Below are 16,996 nucleotides of genomic sequence, written 5' to 3'. Positions count from 1 at the left end.
TACAATAATTATATTGCTGGTATTCATTGAGTTTTAAATGAAGTTCTTGATATTTGAAGACTTTACACTGTGTCTCAAAGCAGCTCATCTGAAAGGACCAACAGTAACCAGTCAGATGTTTTTCATTATTACTAGACCAGTAAAAATAGAGCAAACATTTTCCTAGGTTACCACAAAGTCCCGTCTATGCCTTCTGTGCATCTTGGCATATAATTTATGTATCTGTGAGAAGCTATGTAATCTGTTAATTTATGTATAATTCCTTACCTCTGACAAAAATGTCTGGGCAGACTTCTGTGCGCCAACGTGCAGCAGGTATTCATATACATACAATGCTAACCTGTAAAATAAAAATAAAAAAATCATGTTAGCAACTTTAATTAAACTTCAGCCTTATACACACTTGAAATTAAGATGGTTCAAACTTATCCTCACTCAACACACCGAGAAGAAAGAACAGAAAACATACCACAGATTCTATCTAGTATTATGCATCACAGAGAAGTCCCTGCTTGAGACATGAAAAAGTCACCAACTCATTGTTTGAAGTTCCCCCTTCGAAGGTGAAACTTACTTATACATAAGAAAGAAAGGATTGAATAATAAACAGAAAAAATGTAAATGTTTATAATATGATGCAATGCCATCAACTACTCATTCTGAGACAATATCAAGATTACAGTTTTTAAAGAAAACGGACAATGAAATCTTCAAGAGTTTGTTCAATTCTTCTCTACAATCGCTTCCTAGAAGCCCCAATTTGGGCCCTAGATTTCTGCTACTTACATTTTTAGTATTATCCTGCTTGTCTGGCCCCATTTTCAGGGGAAAAACAGGGTGAATTGCACCAATTTTGCATTCCCTCGGTAAAGTAGCCCCATATGTTTTAAAGTGATTTGTTTGAAGAAATGTGCTACAAAGCTGATGCAAGGTTATTTGGTCAGAACTCTCCACCAAGTCCACCATCTTCCATCACATGAATTTTGTCATGTCGGGCACAACAACTACTAATAACTTATGCAGTTTATAATTATAATTAGGGCTATCAATTTACATAGAAACATATGAGTGGAACCTTCCACATTGTTTACATCTACAGCCATATTATCTCGGTCTGCTTTTTTCATAAACCTCAGTAGAAGAACAGAACATAATGTGACCACTAGATGGTAATGTGAGAATGAAGCCTAAGGAGAATGCCTCAGCAGAGTTTGGAGTAATGTCCAGTTACCCAGATTTGGATCAATGTAAACATATGCAAAAATATTTTCATTACAGAGGAAGCTATGTACAGATGAGTAAATTAAATGAACCACCAAGGGTGTCTATAATGGCATGGATGAAGCAATATTATTTGGATAATACTTCCAATTAAGGATGCCTTTCTGGGCCAGTTTTACACTGTGTTGCCCTATGGGTCTTAAAGTATTGCTAAGTGTAGGATCACTGGGTTTATGTTTCCCTTAAGCACTTTCTATTAATATAGTTGGGGGCTGGAAGAAAAAAAAAACATTACTGAAAAGCTTGTTAGAACGGTATCTAATCAAGACATGAAGCCACCCCTACCCATAGAAAGGCATTAAAAATGTATAAGACAGAAGTGCTGAAGCAGCAGCAATAAGCACAGCCAGAGGGAAGACAAATGAAAATATAGAAAATATAGCAGCATTAGCAATATACTTGTGGAGCACAATGCTTACCAGAAAGGCAGGGAATGACTGGAACACACATTGTGGCAAGAATACATATGTACTGAGCAAATATGGGTACTTAAAGGACATGTGGCTTTAACAGAACAGCAACAAACCCAAAGTCTTATAAAGTAATGAAAATATAATGTACTGTTGTACTGCACTGGTAAAACTGGTATAGTTGCTTCATAAACTCTACTAATAGTTCACTATATAAAGAAGCTGCAGTGTAGCCATGGGGGCAGCCAATCAAAGCTGAAAAATGAGAAAAGGCACAGGATACATAGCAGCTAACAGATAAGCTCTGTAGTATACAATGAGATTCTTCAGAACGTATCTGTTATCTACTGTGTATCCTGTGCTTGAATGGCTATAGTTGTGTTTCTGAAGCAAAACACACCAGTGCAGGGCAACAGTACATTATATTGCAATTCTTGCAAAACACTATCCTTTTCTTTTCCTTTAAGGTTTGGACTGAACACCAACAGGCAAATGTTAAATAAAAAGTATAACATTTGCCAAATGTAATTATCCCAAGCAACTAGATGAGGGTTTTCAAACAGTTGACCAATACATTTTACCTACCGAATGACTGTCATGAGTTACTAGACCGATAGCAAACTATTGTACCTTTTATAACATTAACCATTAGGCCTTTATCTGAATACCAAGCCTGTCTTCCTTGGTCTTATTATTAATAAAAGGGATCCTCTAACCATCAAAGTTATTTGTAAAATGTATCTGCAGTTAAACATAGCATTTTTTTTTAGCCCTTTCTTTTCTCTGGGTCTGACTCTTAAACCAGTGTAACAAAAGCCATTTTATCAGAAACATTGTTTCAGTAATCAGAAATAACTGTTTTTAATAGCAATTGTATGTAAAAATAATTTTAGAGTAACAGTTCAGTGTAAAAAATAAAAACTGGGTAAATAGATAGGCTGTGCAAAATAAAATATGTTTCTAATATAGTTAGTTAGCCAAAAATGTAATGTATAAAGGCTGGAGTAACTGGATGTCTAACATAATTGCAAGAACACTACTGCTTTTCAGCCATCTTACTTAATTTTTCAGGATTCATTGAGGTCTGGCATAGTGCCGAGAGACTGGCGAATTGTTAATGTGGTGGCTCTATTAAAAAAAGGCTCCCATTCTTAGCCTCAAAACTATAGGCCAGTTAGTCTGACGTCAGTGGTAGGAAAGCTTTTTGAAGGGTTGATAAAGGATAAGATACCGGACTTTATAGCAAATCATAATACTATAAGTGTGTGCCCTCATAGTTTTATGCGTAATAGATCTTGCCAGACTAACTTAATTTCTTTTTATGAGAAGGTAACAGGGACCTTGATTCTGAGATGGCAGTGGATGTGATTTACTTAGACTTTGCTTAAAGGGCATGTAAAGGCAAAAATATAAAATCCCATTTTTACTTTCTTTAATGAAAAAGAAATCTATCTCCAATATACTTTAATTAAAAGATGTCTACAGTTTTTATCATAAACCTGACTGTATGCAGTGCAATTCCCCCTTCTTTTACTGCTGTGGATAGGAATTGTCAGATGGTCCCCAACTGCTGTGCAGGTAAACGATCATACTTTCAAATGGCAGGGGGAGCCCCCCCACCTTACTTCCCAGAACTCGAGCAGCATTGTTGGATTCCCTGTAGAGATTTGTATCCAGAGACGCAGTGCAATCTCTATATTCTGATTATTAATCAGCCTTGCTGTATTGGCTTCTATGGCAGATATTATTTGACTTGTGCTGTTTTGATAATTTATGACGATCCCTAAGCTTAACCTCCCAACTGAAGCCCAGACCACACTGAGCATGTGCGAGTCTTGATATTGCAGAAATGTCTAACAAAGTTACAAGATGACAGCTCCCTGCGCCAACTTTGAAAGCATAAATCATTTGTCTTATTAGGCTGCTGGTGCAGTAAGTTCATGTTTATATTTAGTATACATAATACAGCATTTCTAACATTATTCTATTTTAGACTTTAGTTGCCCTTTAAGCATTTGATACAGTGCCACACAAAAGGTTACTGTTTAAATTAAGGTATGTTGGCCTGGAACATAGTATTTGTACCTGGATAGAGAACTGGCTAAAAGATAGACTACAAAGAGTGGTGGTAAATGGAACATTTTCTAATTGGACCAGTGTTGTTAGTGGAGTACCGCAGGGCTCTGTACTAGGTCCCTTGCTTTTCAACTTGTTTATTAATGACCTGGAGGTGGGCATTGAAAGTACTGTTTCTATTTTTGCAGATGATACTAAATTGTGCAGAACTATAGGTTCCATGCAGGATGCTGCCAATTTGCAGAGTGATTTGTCTAAGTTGGGAAACTGGCCAGCAAACTGGAAAATGAGGTTCAATGTTGATAAATACAAGGTTATGCACTTTGGCAAAAATTATATTAATGCAAATTATACACTAAATGGCAGTGTGTTGGGAGTTTCCTTAAATGAGAAGGATCTAGATAACACGTTGTCAAATTCTGTGCAGTGTCATTCTGTGGCTACTAAAGCAAATAAAGTTCTGTCTGGCATAAAAAAGGGCATTAACTCAAGGGATGAAAACATAATTATGCCTCTTTATAGGTCCCTGGTGAGGCCTCATCTGGAGTATGCAGTGCAGTTTTGGACTCCAGTCCTTAAGAGGGATATAAATGAGCTGGAGAGAGTGCAGAGACTAAGTGCAACTAAACTGGTTAGAGGGATGGAAGACTTAAATTCTGAGGGTAGACTGTCAAGGTTGGGGTTGCTTTCTCTGAAAAAAGGCGCTTGCGAGGGGACATGATTACACTTTACAAGTACATTAGAGGACATTATAGACAAATAGCAGGGGACCTTTTTACCCATAAAGTGGATCACCGTACCAGAGGCCACCCCTTTAAACTGGAAGAAAAGAACTTTCTTGGATGATTTTTTGGACAGACATAATATCAACGGCTATTGTGATACTAAACTCTCTTATTCATACAAAGAGGTGCTGTCCATTATCGAGATTTTTGCTGTACTGAGTGGATTGTGGCCAATATCGGAACGTGCACCTATAAAACGGAGGAGCGTGTGCGGACTCGTATATCCTTCTTGGATGATTTCTTGGACAGACATAATATCAAAGGCTATTATGATACTAAACTCTATAGTTAGTATAGATATAGGTATATATAATTTATGTGAAAGTATGGAGGGATGTGTGTATGGATACTGGGTTTTCATTTGGAGGGGGTCAAACTTGATGGACTTTGTCTTTTCTCAACCTGATTTAAATATGTAACTCTGAGTTAGTCAGCGACTTAGCTGTTCAGTGAGTTTGCAATTGATCCTCAGCATTCAGCTCAGATTCAAAATGACCATTATGGTCCTCCCTCAAGTCCCTGATTGGTTACTGCCTGGTAACCAATCAGTGGAAACCAAGAGAGCTGGAAAGCAGGAAGTAGTGTTCTGGCTATTATGTTAGACATCCAGTCACTCCAGCCTTTATAGATTACATTTTTGGCTAATTAACTATATTAGAAACATTTTTTTATTTTGTACATCCTATTTACCCAGTGTTTATTTTGACACTGAACAATTCCTTTAAAACTATTGAAATGTATTTGTAATTAATGTATACTGGAAAGCTGCTTATAGTACTTTTTTATTATGCCAAATAGTATTTGGGTGGAAAACTCCTTTAACATTAGCCCAACATTACATTAGGCCAACTTTAGTAGGGTGGGCAAGCTGTAGTCAGTCAGGTAGCCGAAGCATTATTTCACCCAGGGGATCTCAATCCAACTGAGTGAACAAAAGACTGTTTCAGAAATACCACCACATGGGAATGGATAAATATATATTTGTAGAACAAAGTGTGCCATTAGTTCTGTGATAAATAATAAACAGTACAATGTTTAACAATGTACTACACAAGGGCCAGAAAGCGTTCTTCCAGATGTGAACAAACACAACCCTAGCAGCAAGTTACACTCAATAACACCTTTAACCGTATGCACACAGATACAGTGAATATATTACATTTGATTACAAAATTACAGCTGATTACAAGCTACAGGTGCAGGCTATGCAAATGTATTTCTAGACATTATTCTACATGCAAATTATGTAATCATAGATGTGAGAACTGGTTAAGTAATTTAAAAGGTCAGGGCTATGGGAGGAAAAACACGGCCTAGAACTGCGGCAGTATAAATAAAATGCCAACTTCCGCTGCAACACAACTGCTCATTTGCACAAGCTTTGTTTCCATACAGTCTAATTTTAATTACAAGTGATAACCCTAGTGGATACAGGAGTTGCGGAATAAGCGTTCAAAATAGTTGGTGTCTCTTCTGCAAAATTCTAGATAAATATGTAAATATAATTTCAGCAACTGTTCTATGCAGTCGGTTTTAGAAAGTCAATAGGCACCTTTCGTACCTACATACCTAGGGCAGGAAATATGCCAAAAGGATGAGACTGGAGTAAACAACATGAAAGAAAGAAAGGTTTTCAGCACAGTACTGATTAACAAATTATAGTTCCTATTTATGATTTGGGTTAAATATTTCAAGGCTCTATCTTATTGCCACTTTGGGGTTAGGAAGAATTGTAACAATGTAAGAAAAGCTGGTCTCTAAGAGAAATTTTGACTTGCAGCTTAAAGTGGACCTGTCACCCAGACACAAAAATCTGTATAATAAAAGTCCTTTTCAAATTAAACATGAAATCCAATTTCTATTTTTTATTAAAGCATTCATAGCTGTTGTAAACTCATTTAAAAATCTCAGCTGTCAATCAAATATTGTCTGCCCCTGCCAGTGGCATAGAGGCAGGGCAGACAATTACTTTCACTTTCAATTCAGCACTTCCTAGATGTCACTGCTCTCCACACCTTCCCCCATTCTCTTCACCATTTAATTGTGTAGCCAGGGCATGGGGATGGACATCAGGTCCCCAATTCTGGTGCACAAACAAGATTCTAAGATGATACAAGTCTTGTCTTAATAACAGTGTCCACAAAATGGCTGCTTCCTGCTTGTTATAATTATGAATTCCCAGACTGAAGGAAACAAGATTCAAATAATTTATATAGTGTAATTAAAGTTCACTTTGCTTGGCTAATGTGATAAAATAGGATTTGGAATGATTTTTTTTGGCGACGGCCCCCTTTAAAGGACAATTCACCTTCATTAGCAAAACTGTAATAACACATAAAAACCACAGAAATGTGTTGAAACTTTCATAACCTGCCAAATTTTGTAAAATAACCATGGTAATTAGGGGGTGTGGACACAAAATGGGCTTGTTCAAAAAAATTTTGACACACAGAGCACAGCAAATATTTTTGTCCCTCTTTCTATTTACAAAATGCTGCGAGGTATGAGATAGAATTGGCTTTTGTATTACCTTCTACCTTCCTCTGAAGTTCCACACTTTGTATCATTAACATAGCTAAGTGATGCCCAAGCTCATTAGGGAACAGCAAGAATATGATAGGCTGAAAGCACCAATTACAGTGCTGCTCCAACCTATCAGCACCTCAGCATGCACTGGAATTATCACTGCCCTATGAAGTCATACAATGGGGGTAAAAAAAAAAAAAAAAAAATGTCCTGTAAATCTTTGGCTCTGTAGTGATCAAGTTTTGTAGCTGCCAGAACAGAAGGGGAAAAGTAGCCAAGGAGTCTCTTATTAAGAGACACGTACAGAATAGGGCTGTGTTTGGTTACAGTTAAGTTACTTAAATCCGGTTGAAAAAAGACAAAGTTCATCAAGTTCAACCCCTCCAAATGAAAACCCAGTATCCACACACCCCCCTCCATACTTTCACATAAATTATATATATTATTATTTATTATTAACATGTATTTATATAGCGCCAACATATTGCGTAGCACTATAAAGACATATACCTATATCTATACTAACTATAGAGTTTAGTATCACAATAGCCTTTAATATTATTAGATATTATGTCAAGAAATCATCCAAGCCATTCTTAAAGGCATTAACAGAATCAGCCATCACAACATCACCCGGCAGTGCATTCCACAACCTCACTGTCCTGACTGTGAAGAACCCCCTACGTTGCTTCAAATGAAAGTTCTTTTCTTCTAGTCTGAAGGGGTGGCCTCTGGTACGGTGATCCACTTAATGGAAGGTCCCCTGCAATTTGTCTTTAAAATACTCCAATGTACTTAAAAAGTGTAATCATGTCCCCTCACAAGCGCCTTTTTCCAAGGGAAAACAACCCCAACCTTGACAGTCTACCCTCATAATTTAAGTCTTCCATCCCTCTAACCAGTTTAGTTGCAATTAGTCTCTGCACTCTCTCCAGCTCATTTATATCCCTCTTAAGGGCTGGAGTCCAAAACTGCACTGCATACTCCAGATGAGGCCTCACCAGGGACCTAGAAAGAGGCATAATTATGTTTTCATCCCTTGAGTTAATGCCCTTTTTATGCAAGACAAAACTTTATTTAATTTAGTAGCCACAGAATGACACTGCCCAGAATTCAACAACTAACAAAAAAACCCTAGATCCTGCTCAGTTAAGGAAACACCCAACACCATTTAGTGTATAACTTGCATTTATATTATTTTTGCCAAAGTGCATAACCTTGCATTTATCAACATTGAACCTCATTTTCCAGTTTTCTAATTAAGTCAAATCACTCTGCAAAGCGGCAGCATCCTGCATGGAACCTATAGTTCTGCACAATTTAGTATCATCTGCAAAAATAGAAACCGTACTTTCAATGCCCATCTCCAGGTCATTAATAAACCATTTGAAAAGCAAGAGACCTAGTACAGAGCCCTGCGGTACTCCACTAACAACACTGGTCCAATTAGAAAATGTGCCATTTACCACCACTCTTTGTAGTCTATCTTTTTGCCAATTCTCTATCCAGGTACAAAACATTCCTTAATTTAACCAGTAACCTTCTGTGTGGCACTGTATCGAATACTTTGGCAAAGTCTAAGTAAATCACACCCACTGCCACCCCAGAATCAAGGTCCCTGCTCACCTTCTCATGAAAAAGAAATTAAGTTAGTCTGGCAAAAGCTATTGATCTATCTGTGGCTGCAAATGGTGTTGAGAAAAAGAAACTGAGGACATATAGAGACCGAGATAAAAAAAAAAAAAAAATTCCACTTACGTATTTAACTATGGAAGATATCAGTGAAGTATACGATTAATTAACACGCAATAGGAAAAGCCAATAACTGGCAAGTCTTTCTGCCTTTAAAAAATTCATTATTAATATTATCCCTTATGGTCCCATTGAAACCCTTAGAAAGCAAAGAGTGCACTGATTACAATTACTACTATAATAATTATATTGAGCAATTTAACAAACTGTACGTCTTAACCGATCACCCATATTTTTTAATAAATGTATTCAAAAACTTCGCATTAAACCGGTTATTCTGCTGGTTTTAGAAAATAGACACAGAAATACCCCACCCCAACCTATCAAAAAGGTTTATGCAGGTATGACTGCAAGAGTTTTAAGGAGAAAATCACATGGTGCTCCTCTGCCACACGCATCCAAAGGGGTGGTTTACCTTTAAATTAACTTTGGGTTGTAGAAGGCCCTATTCCGAGCAATAATTGGTCTTTAGCTTTCGAATGGGGGTAACTAAAACCAGCAGCCAAAAAAACTATTGTTCTTTGAGGCTACATTTTTATTGGGTTTGCTACTTTTTATTACTTATCTTTCTATTCAGGTTCTCCCCAACTCATCTTTCAGTCTCTCATTCATACCATTGCCTGGTAGATAGGGTAAATAAGATCCTAGCAACTGGGTAGCTGTTGAAAAATCAAACTGGAGATCTGCTAATAAAAAATTAAATAATAACAAAAAATGAAATAACTGAATACCAATAAAAAATGGCAAAATGTCTTAGAATCAAGACATCGCCTGTATGTTGTATTTGATGATAACTAAGCTGTATAAATCCAGGTTCATGACAATTTTTTAGGGTTTTTCCCATTTTGATTCAGTACCTTTAAGGCATTCCACACTGCAGAAAGACACTTAATTTAAATTAAAAAAAACCAAAACCTTTTTCCGAAGATATCTAGTATAGGTAAATCTAAAAAAAAAAAAAAAAACTGGACTTGCTGAGTTATCAATGAAGACGTTTCACTACTCATCCGAGCAGCTTCTTCAGTTCAACTGACTGGTGTGGGAAGTTCTCTTCAAAGAGGTGACATCAGAAGAAATTCACAGAGGTGTAGATTCTGTGTAGTTACTGTGATAGGATTATCCAATGTGTCATGCAACTCCTAGAAACAGGTGTTTGTAACTCTTTGAAGAGTTACAATGGGCCATTGTGATTGGATTAGTGGAAGAGTTTATATGCCGGGAATTTCCCACACCAGTCAGTTGAACTGAAGAAGCTGCTCGGATGAGTAGTGAAACGTCTTCATTGATTACTCAGCAAGTCCAGTTGTTTTTAGATTTACCTATACTAGATATACCATGACCTGGATGAATGAAAATCTTCATAGTCTTTTTCCGAAGAGTTCCACAGAATAAATCCCACACCTATACATTCTACTACAGCTCCATAAAATACATAGTTGCCCCTAGTATCAACAAGTTTTTATTTTTCAGTTTTTTAGGAAAAGGGGGTGCAAGGGAGTTAAAACAACAAACAAAACATCCCCAAGGAATTTCAGGCCCAGCAGGGGCCAGTACAAAAAACAAAACCTTCAGATAGATTAAGGTAATTACCTCCCACCAAATTTTACTGTGGCTAACAGGCAAGCACCCTCTATGAAGAGCTGCAAGTCACGAGTGATGTTAGTAGTTAATCTCAGCAGTGACCAGATATTAAATTGCATAGCTATATATCCAAGTCATCAAGACCTTTATAATGCCATGTCAAGGATATAAAGAAGTGAGCTGCTACTGTGTACTGCTACTATGCTACTCTGTAAAGTGCATGTTTGGAAACGTATAACCAATCAAATCCCTTGTGGCACAGATTGATTTCATGTCTAATAATGATTTACAGGGACTAACAGTCTCCAAACAGTTTCATAACAACTCACATTTCCTGAAAGAGAATAAAACGGAGTTGATGGAGGTACTTAAAGTGAAAGGGTCCATCTGCTATCAAAGCCTTTGACAAAGCTCGTGCATAACGAGTGAAACGCTCGTCAGGTGCTTTCTCGCTCTTTTTAAACTAATAAGGCAGGACGACAGATAATTTACCGGTGTAATTGCTGTAGTGGAAGGGCGGGAGTGGTTGGGTACTGTGCCCGTATGGGTAGAACTGGGCAGTTAATCTCAGGCAGGATGAAGCAATTTTTTGCAAATGATATGCGCAAGTGATAGCGGCCATTAAGGGAGCGGTGTGGGTTGAATAAGGGGTTGGATCTCAGATGTTCGCAAGGCCTTTTCATCTAGCGGTTTGAGTCAAACTGCACACGGCTTCTTAGACTTAAAAGGCAGATTGTAACCCACTGTCTTCCGATCTCTGCTCTGATCTAACCACTTAATCTATACATTAGTTTGGTGGTCCTGTTCATACATATATTTTTGGTGCTCTACCCATAACCATATCGCGAACCCAGCACTGTTTAAAGGGCATGTAAAGGCAAACAAATAAAATCCCATTTTTACTTTCTTTAATGAAAAAGAAACCATCTCCAATATACTTTAATTAAAAAATGTGTACCGTTTTTATAAGAAACCTGACTGTATGCAGTGAAACTCTCCCTTCATTTACTGCTGAGGATAGGAATTGTCAGACAGTCCCTAACTGCTGAGCAGGGAAACAATCATACTTATGAACAGCAGGGGGAGCCCCCGCCTTACTTCCCAGCCATGCAGAACTCAAGCAGCTTTTTTTATGACAATCCCTAAGCAGCCCAGACCACACTGAGCATGTGCACAGTCTTAGTCTTGCAAAGATGTTTAACAAAGTTACAAGATGGTGACCCCCTGTAGCCGACTTTGAAAGCATAAATTATTTGTTTGATTAGGCTTGTGGTGCAGTAAGTTCATGTTTATATTTAGTATACAAAATACAGCATTTCTAGCCTTATTCTATTTTAGACTTTACATGTCCTTTAACAGAAGGATTTACCAATTGAGGTTAAGTTATTCATGTAGAATCCTACATAATCCTTCCATCAGCTAGTGACCTTGAGTCGATTTAGCTTCCTCTCCTAATCATTATCTTAACCTTGTTGATTTCTGGGCATATTTTCAATTATTTATGATTAAAGGTCACTGACAAACCCCTGACTTTGAAAGCGGGGTGATGCAACTGTATGGGTCATTTTTTTTCTTTTCTTCAATTTAATCATTTGTTTTATTAGGCTTCTGGTGCAGTAAGTTCATGTTTATATTTAGTATACAAAATACAGCATTTCTAGCATTATTCTATTTGAGACTGTAATTCCCCTTAAACCTTTACCCCCAAAATGAATATTTAAGCAAAAGACAGTTTATATCATATTAAAGAATCTTACCAAACTGGAAAATATATTTAATTAAATATTTTACATCTCTTGCCTTAAACCACCGTTTCATGATGGTCTCTGTGCTGCCTCAGAGATCACCTGACCAAAAATACTACAACTCTAACAGGAAGTGTGGAAGCAAAAGACACAACTCTGCCTGTTAATTGGCTCATGTGACCTAACATGTATGGTTTGTTTGTGTGCACCGTGAATCATACAATCCCAGGGGGCGGCCTTTATTTTTTAAAATAGCAATTTTCTATTTAGGATTAGCCAATGGCACAAACTACTAAAAAAGTACATTATTATGAAAATGGTTTATTTACATGAAGCAGGGTTTTACACGAGTTGTTTTATGTAATATCTTTTTATAGAGACCTACATTGTTCGGGGGGGTATAGTTTTCCTTTAAAACAGAAGCCAAATGTCTATAAAAAAGGCACAATCAAGCACCATATAAACACAAACATTCCCCCAGCTCTTTAACATGCCCATTATAGAAGTTAATTAAATCTTAACTTGATTGTATTGGTTATTTTAGCATAATGTATGAACTGCAGTTCATTCTTGCTCTCCTGCAGTTACAGACAGAAAATGTCCCTTGGTGCATAAAAGGTAATCTGTCAGCCAAAATCCCTAAAGTTTGGAGGTGCCTTTGGTTGTTACAGCAATAGCACCACTGAAATTAAAACACAACACAGAAATTACACATTTAAAATTCAGATACAGGATCTGTTATCCAGAATGCTTGGAACGTGGGGTTTTCCGAATAAGGGGTCTTTGTAATTTGGATCTCCATATCTAATACTATGCCTAAGGCATCGAGATTGTATACAAACAAAACAAAATACTGTACCTATGGCACAACTGATGCAGTCTATTTAGTATTGGGTGTTTATTAGTTCAAAAAACAAGTGGCAACGTTTCGGGCCTCTACAGGACCCTTTGTTAAGCCTAATGGTGTAATACTTATGAAAAACATAAATAATTCAACGGGGTTGGACCCCACCTCTCACCCCGCCCCTGCATATCAAAGTTCAAAGTCTGTTTTCCAATAACCCAAAGTTCATAGTGATGAAGTCCGAAACCTTTTTTTTTTTTTACTAAAACATCCATACCAGTTGTAAAAGGTATTTCACAATCTTAGCTGTCAAATTATATATTGCCAGACCTGCCTCAGGCACAGAGATGGGAAAGGTCCACCTCAATACACCAGTAAACCCTCAAAGTAGTGCTGCTCTGTCAAAAGAAACACAGCATTTCTTCCCTTCTATTGTGTACACATGGGCTTCTGTATCAGACTTCCTGCCTTCAAAACTCTTTGCCCCGGGGGCCACCCATCTCTGCTGTAATCTGAGCCCAGAGCTATAAGTGAGCAGGGAAAGACTCGGGCAGGAAGTGATGTCACACCAAGCTAATACTGCAACTGCTATCCTAAACAAACAGAGAGCTTCTCAAGCTTTTTACTCAGGTATGGTAAAACATTCTACAGAATAAACATACCATTCTAGCTGCACTATTGCAGCTAATCTATTGGCAATAAAATGCCTCCGTAGCTTTCCTTCTCCTTTAAACTTCCATTCTGCACTTCCTAGATAATACTGGACTCCTCACATTTCCCCTCCCTTTTTACCACCTAACTATGTAGTCATGGGCATGTTCATCAAGTGTTCCATTTTAGCACTGCCAGGCTGGTACCACTTCTGATTTTTATTTTTCACTAGTAAGTCATATTTATACCAGTTAATGGCATGATCTGTGCAGAAGAGGACATGGCCAAAAATTGCCGGGATTCACATAAGGGGAAGTGGAGATCCCAGCCCTAGTACAGATGATTCATACCCTAATGTATTTTCGGCTTAAAAACCACCAATATTGATAGTGTCCAGCTGTTCCCATGTCAATGGGAAGTGGCATGGCATGGAGTTTAGTCACTTCTCTACCAGTGTATTTGAGTATCGAGGTCCAATGAATAATAGATACAATATATGTTGTATGACAGTAAAATGTATATATGCCATCAGCCTTAGGGAAACAAAAGTTGCCACTTTCAAAACACCTATGCTTTATTTAGCCTTATAGTTTAATCCTCCACGTAAATTCAGACAAATCAGGCTCCATTGATTGTTCTGCTCCAACTTCGATCAACAGGAAAGGCCCCGCCCACCTAGTAGCAGTAGTAAATATTAGTACCATCTACGTGCCTAGAAAAAACAGCTGTAAATTCTGTTATATCTACTTGTAGCTGTCACATTCGTTTTTAAATAAATGTTAAATAAATGTACCTGCAGAAGCTACCAGCAGAGCGCAGACAGCAGAGAGCCTGCTTATACTCTCTGGCAACCGACATCCCTTTATTTATGCAAATAAAATAACAGAATTTACAATCAGGCTGTGAAGTTGCACTTTACAGATATCTGTAAACAGGGATGCTTCCCAAGAACTAAGGCTTTATTATTATATTCACATCACAGTGAGGTATTCTGGGATTTTTTTGAGAGATAAAAGAAATATTATCACAAATAAATCAGGTCTCGCATAATCTGCAGCAAGTAGTTACTTTTATTTATTTAATTTATAAAGACTGGTGGGATCAGGGCTTAAATGAAGGGTGGGCCCCTGGCAATAAAGAAAGAGTGGGGCTACCTATTCCACTGAATATAAATAAATTAATATAACATAAATGAAGGTTTCCCAACAAGGGACAGGGCTACTATGAACCCACCTGATTTTAGGCCCAGGGGCTTTTGTTTTTCCCTTTTTTACGCAGCAATATCTGGGTCAGCACCCCTAGCCAAGAAATGCAACGTCTGGCGACACTTAAAGGAAAACTGAACACCCGAACAATGTAAGTCTCTATAAAAACATATTGCATAAAAAAGCTCACGTGTAAAACACTGCTTCATGTAAGTAAACAGTTTCATAAGAATATATTTTTTTAGTAGTATGTGCCATTGGTAATTCCTAACTATAATACTGCCATTTTAAAAGTTAAGGGCGGCCCCTGTGATTGTACGATTCACGGTGCAAACAAACAAACCAAACATGTTCACATGAGCCAATTAACATACAAAGTTCTGTCTTTTGCTTCCACGCTTCTTCCGGTTACAGTTAGAGCTGCACTATTTCTGGTCAGGTGATCTCTGAGGCAGCACACAGACTATCACATAAAGGGGGCTCAAGGGAAAAGCAATATTTACTTAAATATATATTCCAGTTTGATTAGATTATTTAATATGCCACTTAAGATCATATAAAATATGTGTTGCTTAAAGGAAAACAGTATACTCCCAAAATGAATACTTAAGCAACAGATAGTTTACATCATATTAAGTGGCATATTTAAGAATCTTCCCAAACTGGTCTATATATTTGAGTAAATCTTGCCCTTTTACATCTCTTGCCTTGAGCCACCATTTCGTGATGGTCTATGTGCTGCCTCAGAGATCACCTGACCAGAAATACTGCAGCTCTAACTGTAACAGGAAGAAGTTTGGAAGCAAAAGACAGAACTCAGTCTGTTAATTGGCTCATGTGACCTAACAAGTATAGTTTGCCTGGTATGTTTGTGTGCACAGTTAATCATACAATCCCAGGGGACGGCCCTTATTTTTTTTAAAATGGCAATTTTCTTTTTATGATTACCCAATGGCACATACTACTATATATTCATATTATTATGAAAATGGTATATTTACATAAAGCACGGTTTTACATATGAGCTGTTTTATGCAATATCCTTTTCTAGAGACCTACATTGTTTGGGGAGTATAGTTTTCCTTTAAGTATTCCTTTTGGGGTATAGTTTTCCTTTAAAAGTGCCTTGCACTGGTAATGTATGAGGACGGCCCTTAGCTGTGCCCCCCCCCCAAAGATTTCTGATGGCAGCCTCCAAACACCGTTGCATTACAACTCAACATTTTCACAGGTGCCTTTTGAAAACAAACCATACAGGGATCTAGTATCTAGAATGCTTGGCATACAAATAAGGCATAGCTCCCAACTGTTCCTTTTACGGATGGACAGTCCCTCTTTTAACAGCTCAACCTGCAGTCCCTCATTTGTACTGTAAAGTCCCTATTTTCTCTGCACTGAACAGCCAGAAAAAGAAACAAAGTTTCTCACTTAATTGGCTTTTAGCAGAGAGCTCAGAACAGGTGTAAATAAGATACTTTGTAACAATTTTGAGACAAAAAAAAAAAAAAAACAGTTTAGATAAGGAGAATTATTTTCAAACTTTCATAACCTGCCAAATTTTGTAAAATAAACATGGTAATTAGGGGGTGTGGCCACAGAAATGGGCATGGTCGAAAAGATGTCACTGCGCTACGTGCAAAAAAAAAAAATGTTGTCTCTCTTTTTACTTTCAAAATGTTAGAAGGTATGATAAGGAGTCTTTCAGGAAAAAATTTTTTTATACACCCCAATAGGTTTATTTTGCCACCAATATAGATTTACGCAGCCACCAAATACAAGGTATGTATTATTATTACAGAGAAAAGGAAATTAAAAAAAATAATTAACTGCTTTAAATGGACTCTATGGGAAACGGCATGTCTAGATTTTGAAGCCTGGAGCTGCATAATAGATCCCATACCTGTACTAAAAATATCAAATAATAGTTACACAATATAATATTGCTCTTTGTACTTTAATCTGTACCCCATAGGCCCCTGTGATGCTGGAGTCCCAGTGAAAACAATCTCTCTGCCCTAACCTAAACAACGGCAGCCGTAATTCATTGGGAGGCCTGAGATCAGCCTCACAATACCCTGAGACCTCTCCCTGCCTATTTTATAAGGCAGTACAGGAATGAAACCGGTTACCCAGAATGCTC

At 37.5% G+C, this 16,996-nt stretch overlaps 1 protein-coding gene across 5 annotated transcripts in view; it reads right to left on the bottom strand.

Annotated features, from left to right (window-relative positions):
- Positions 1 to 16,996, bottom strand: part of ssbp2.S (single-stranded DNA binding protein 2 S homeolog) — a 112,237-nt gene that overhangs the window by 81,010 nt on the left and 14,231 nt on the right. For all 5 annotated transcript variants that reach the window (NM_001086878.1, XM_018233669.2, XM_018233656.2 and 2 more), the window contains 1 exon segment: positions 268 to 340. In NM_001086878.1, coding sequence (NP_001080347.1) covers positions 268 to 340 — 73 coding nt within the window.

The sequence above is a fragment of the Xenopus laevis genome, chromosome 1S (genome assembly GCF_017654675.1).
Source record: "Xenopus laevis strain J_2021 chromosome 1S, Xenopus_laevis_v10.1, whole genome shotgun sequence".
NCBI lineage: Eukaryota > Metazoa > Chordata > Amphibia > Anura > Pipidae > Xenopus > Xenopus laevis.
The sequence above is the reverse complement of the archived record's forward strand: the minus strand, read 5'-3'. Positions and strand labels throughout refer to the sequence as shown.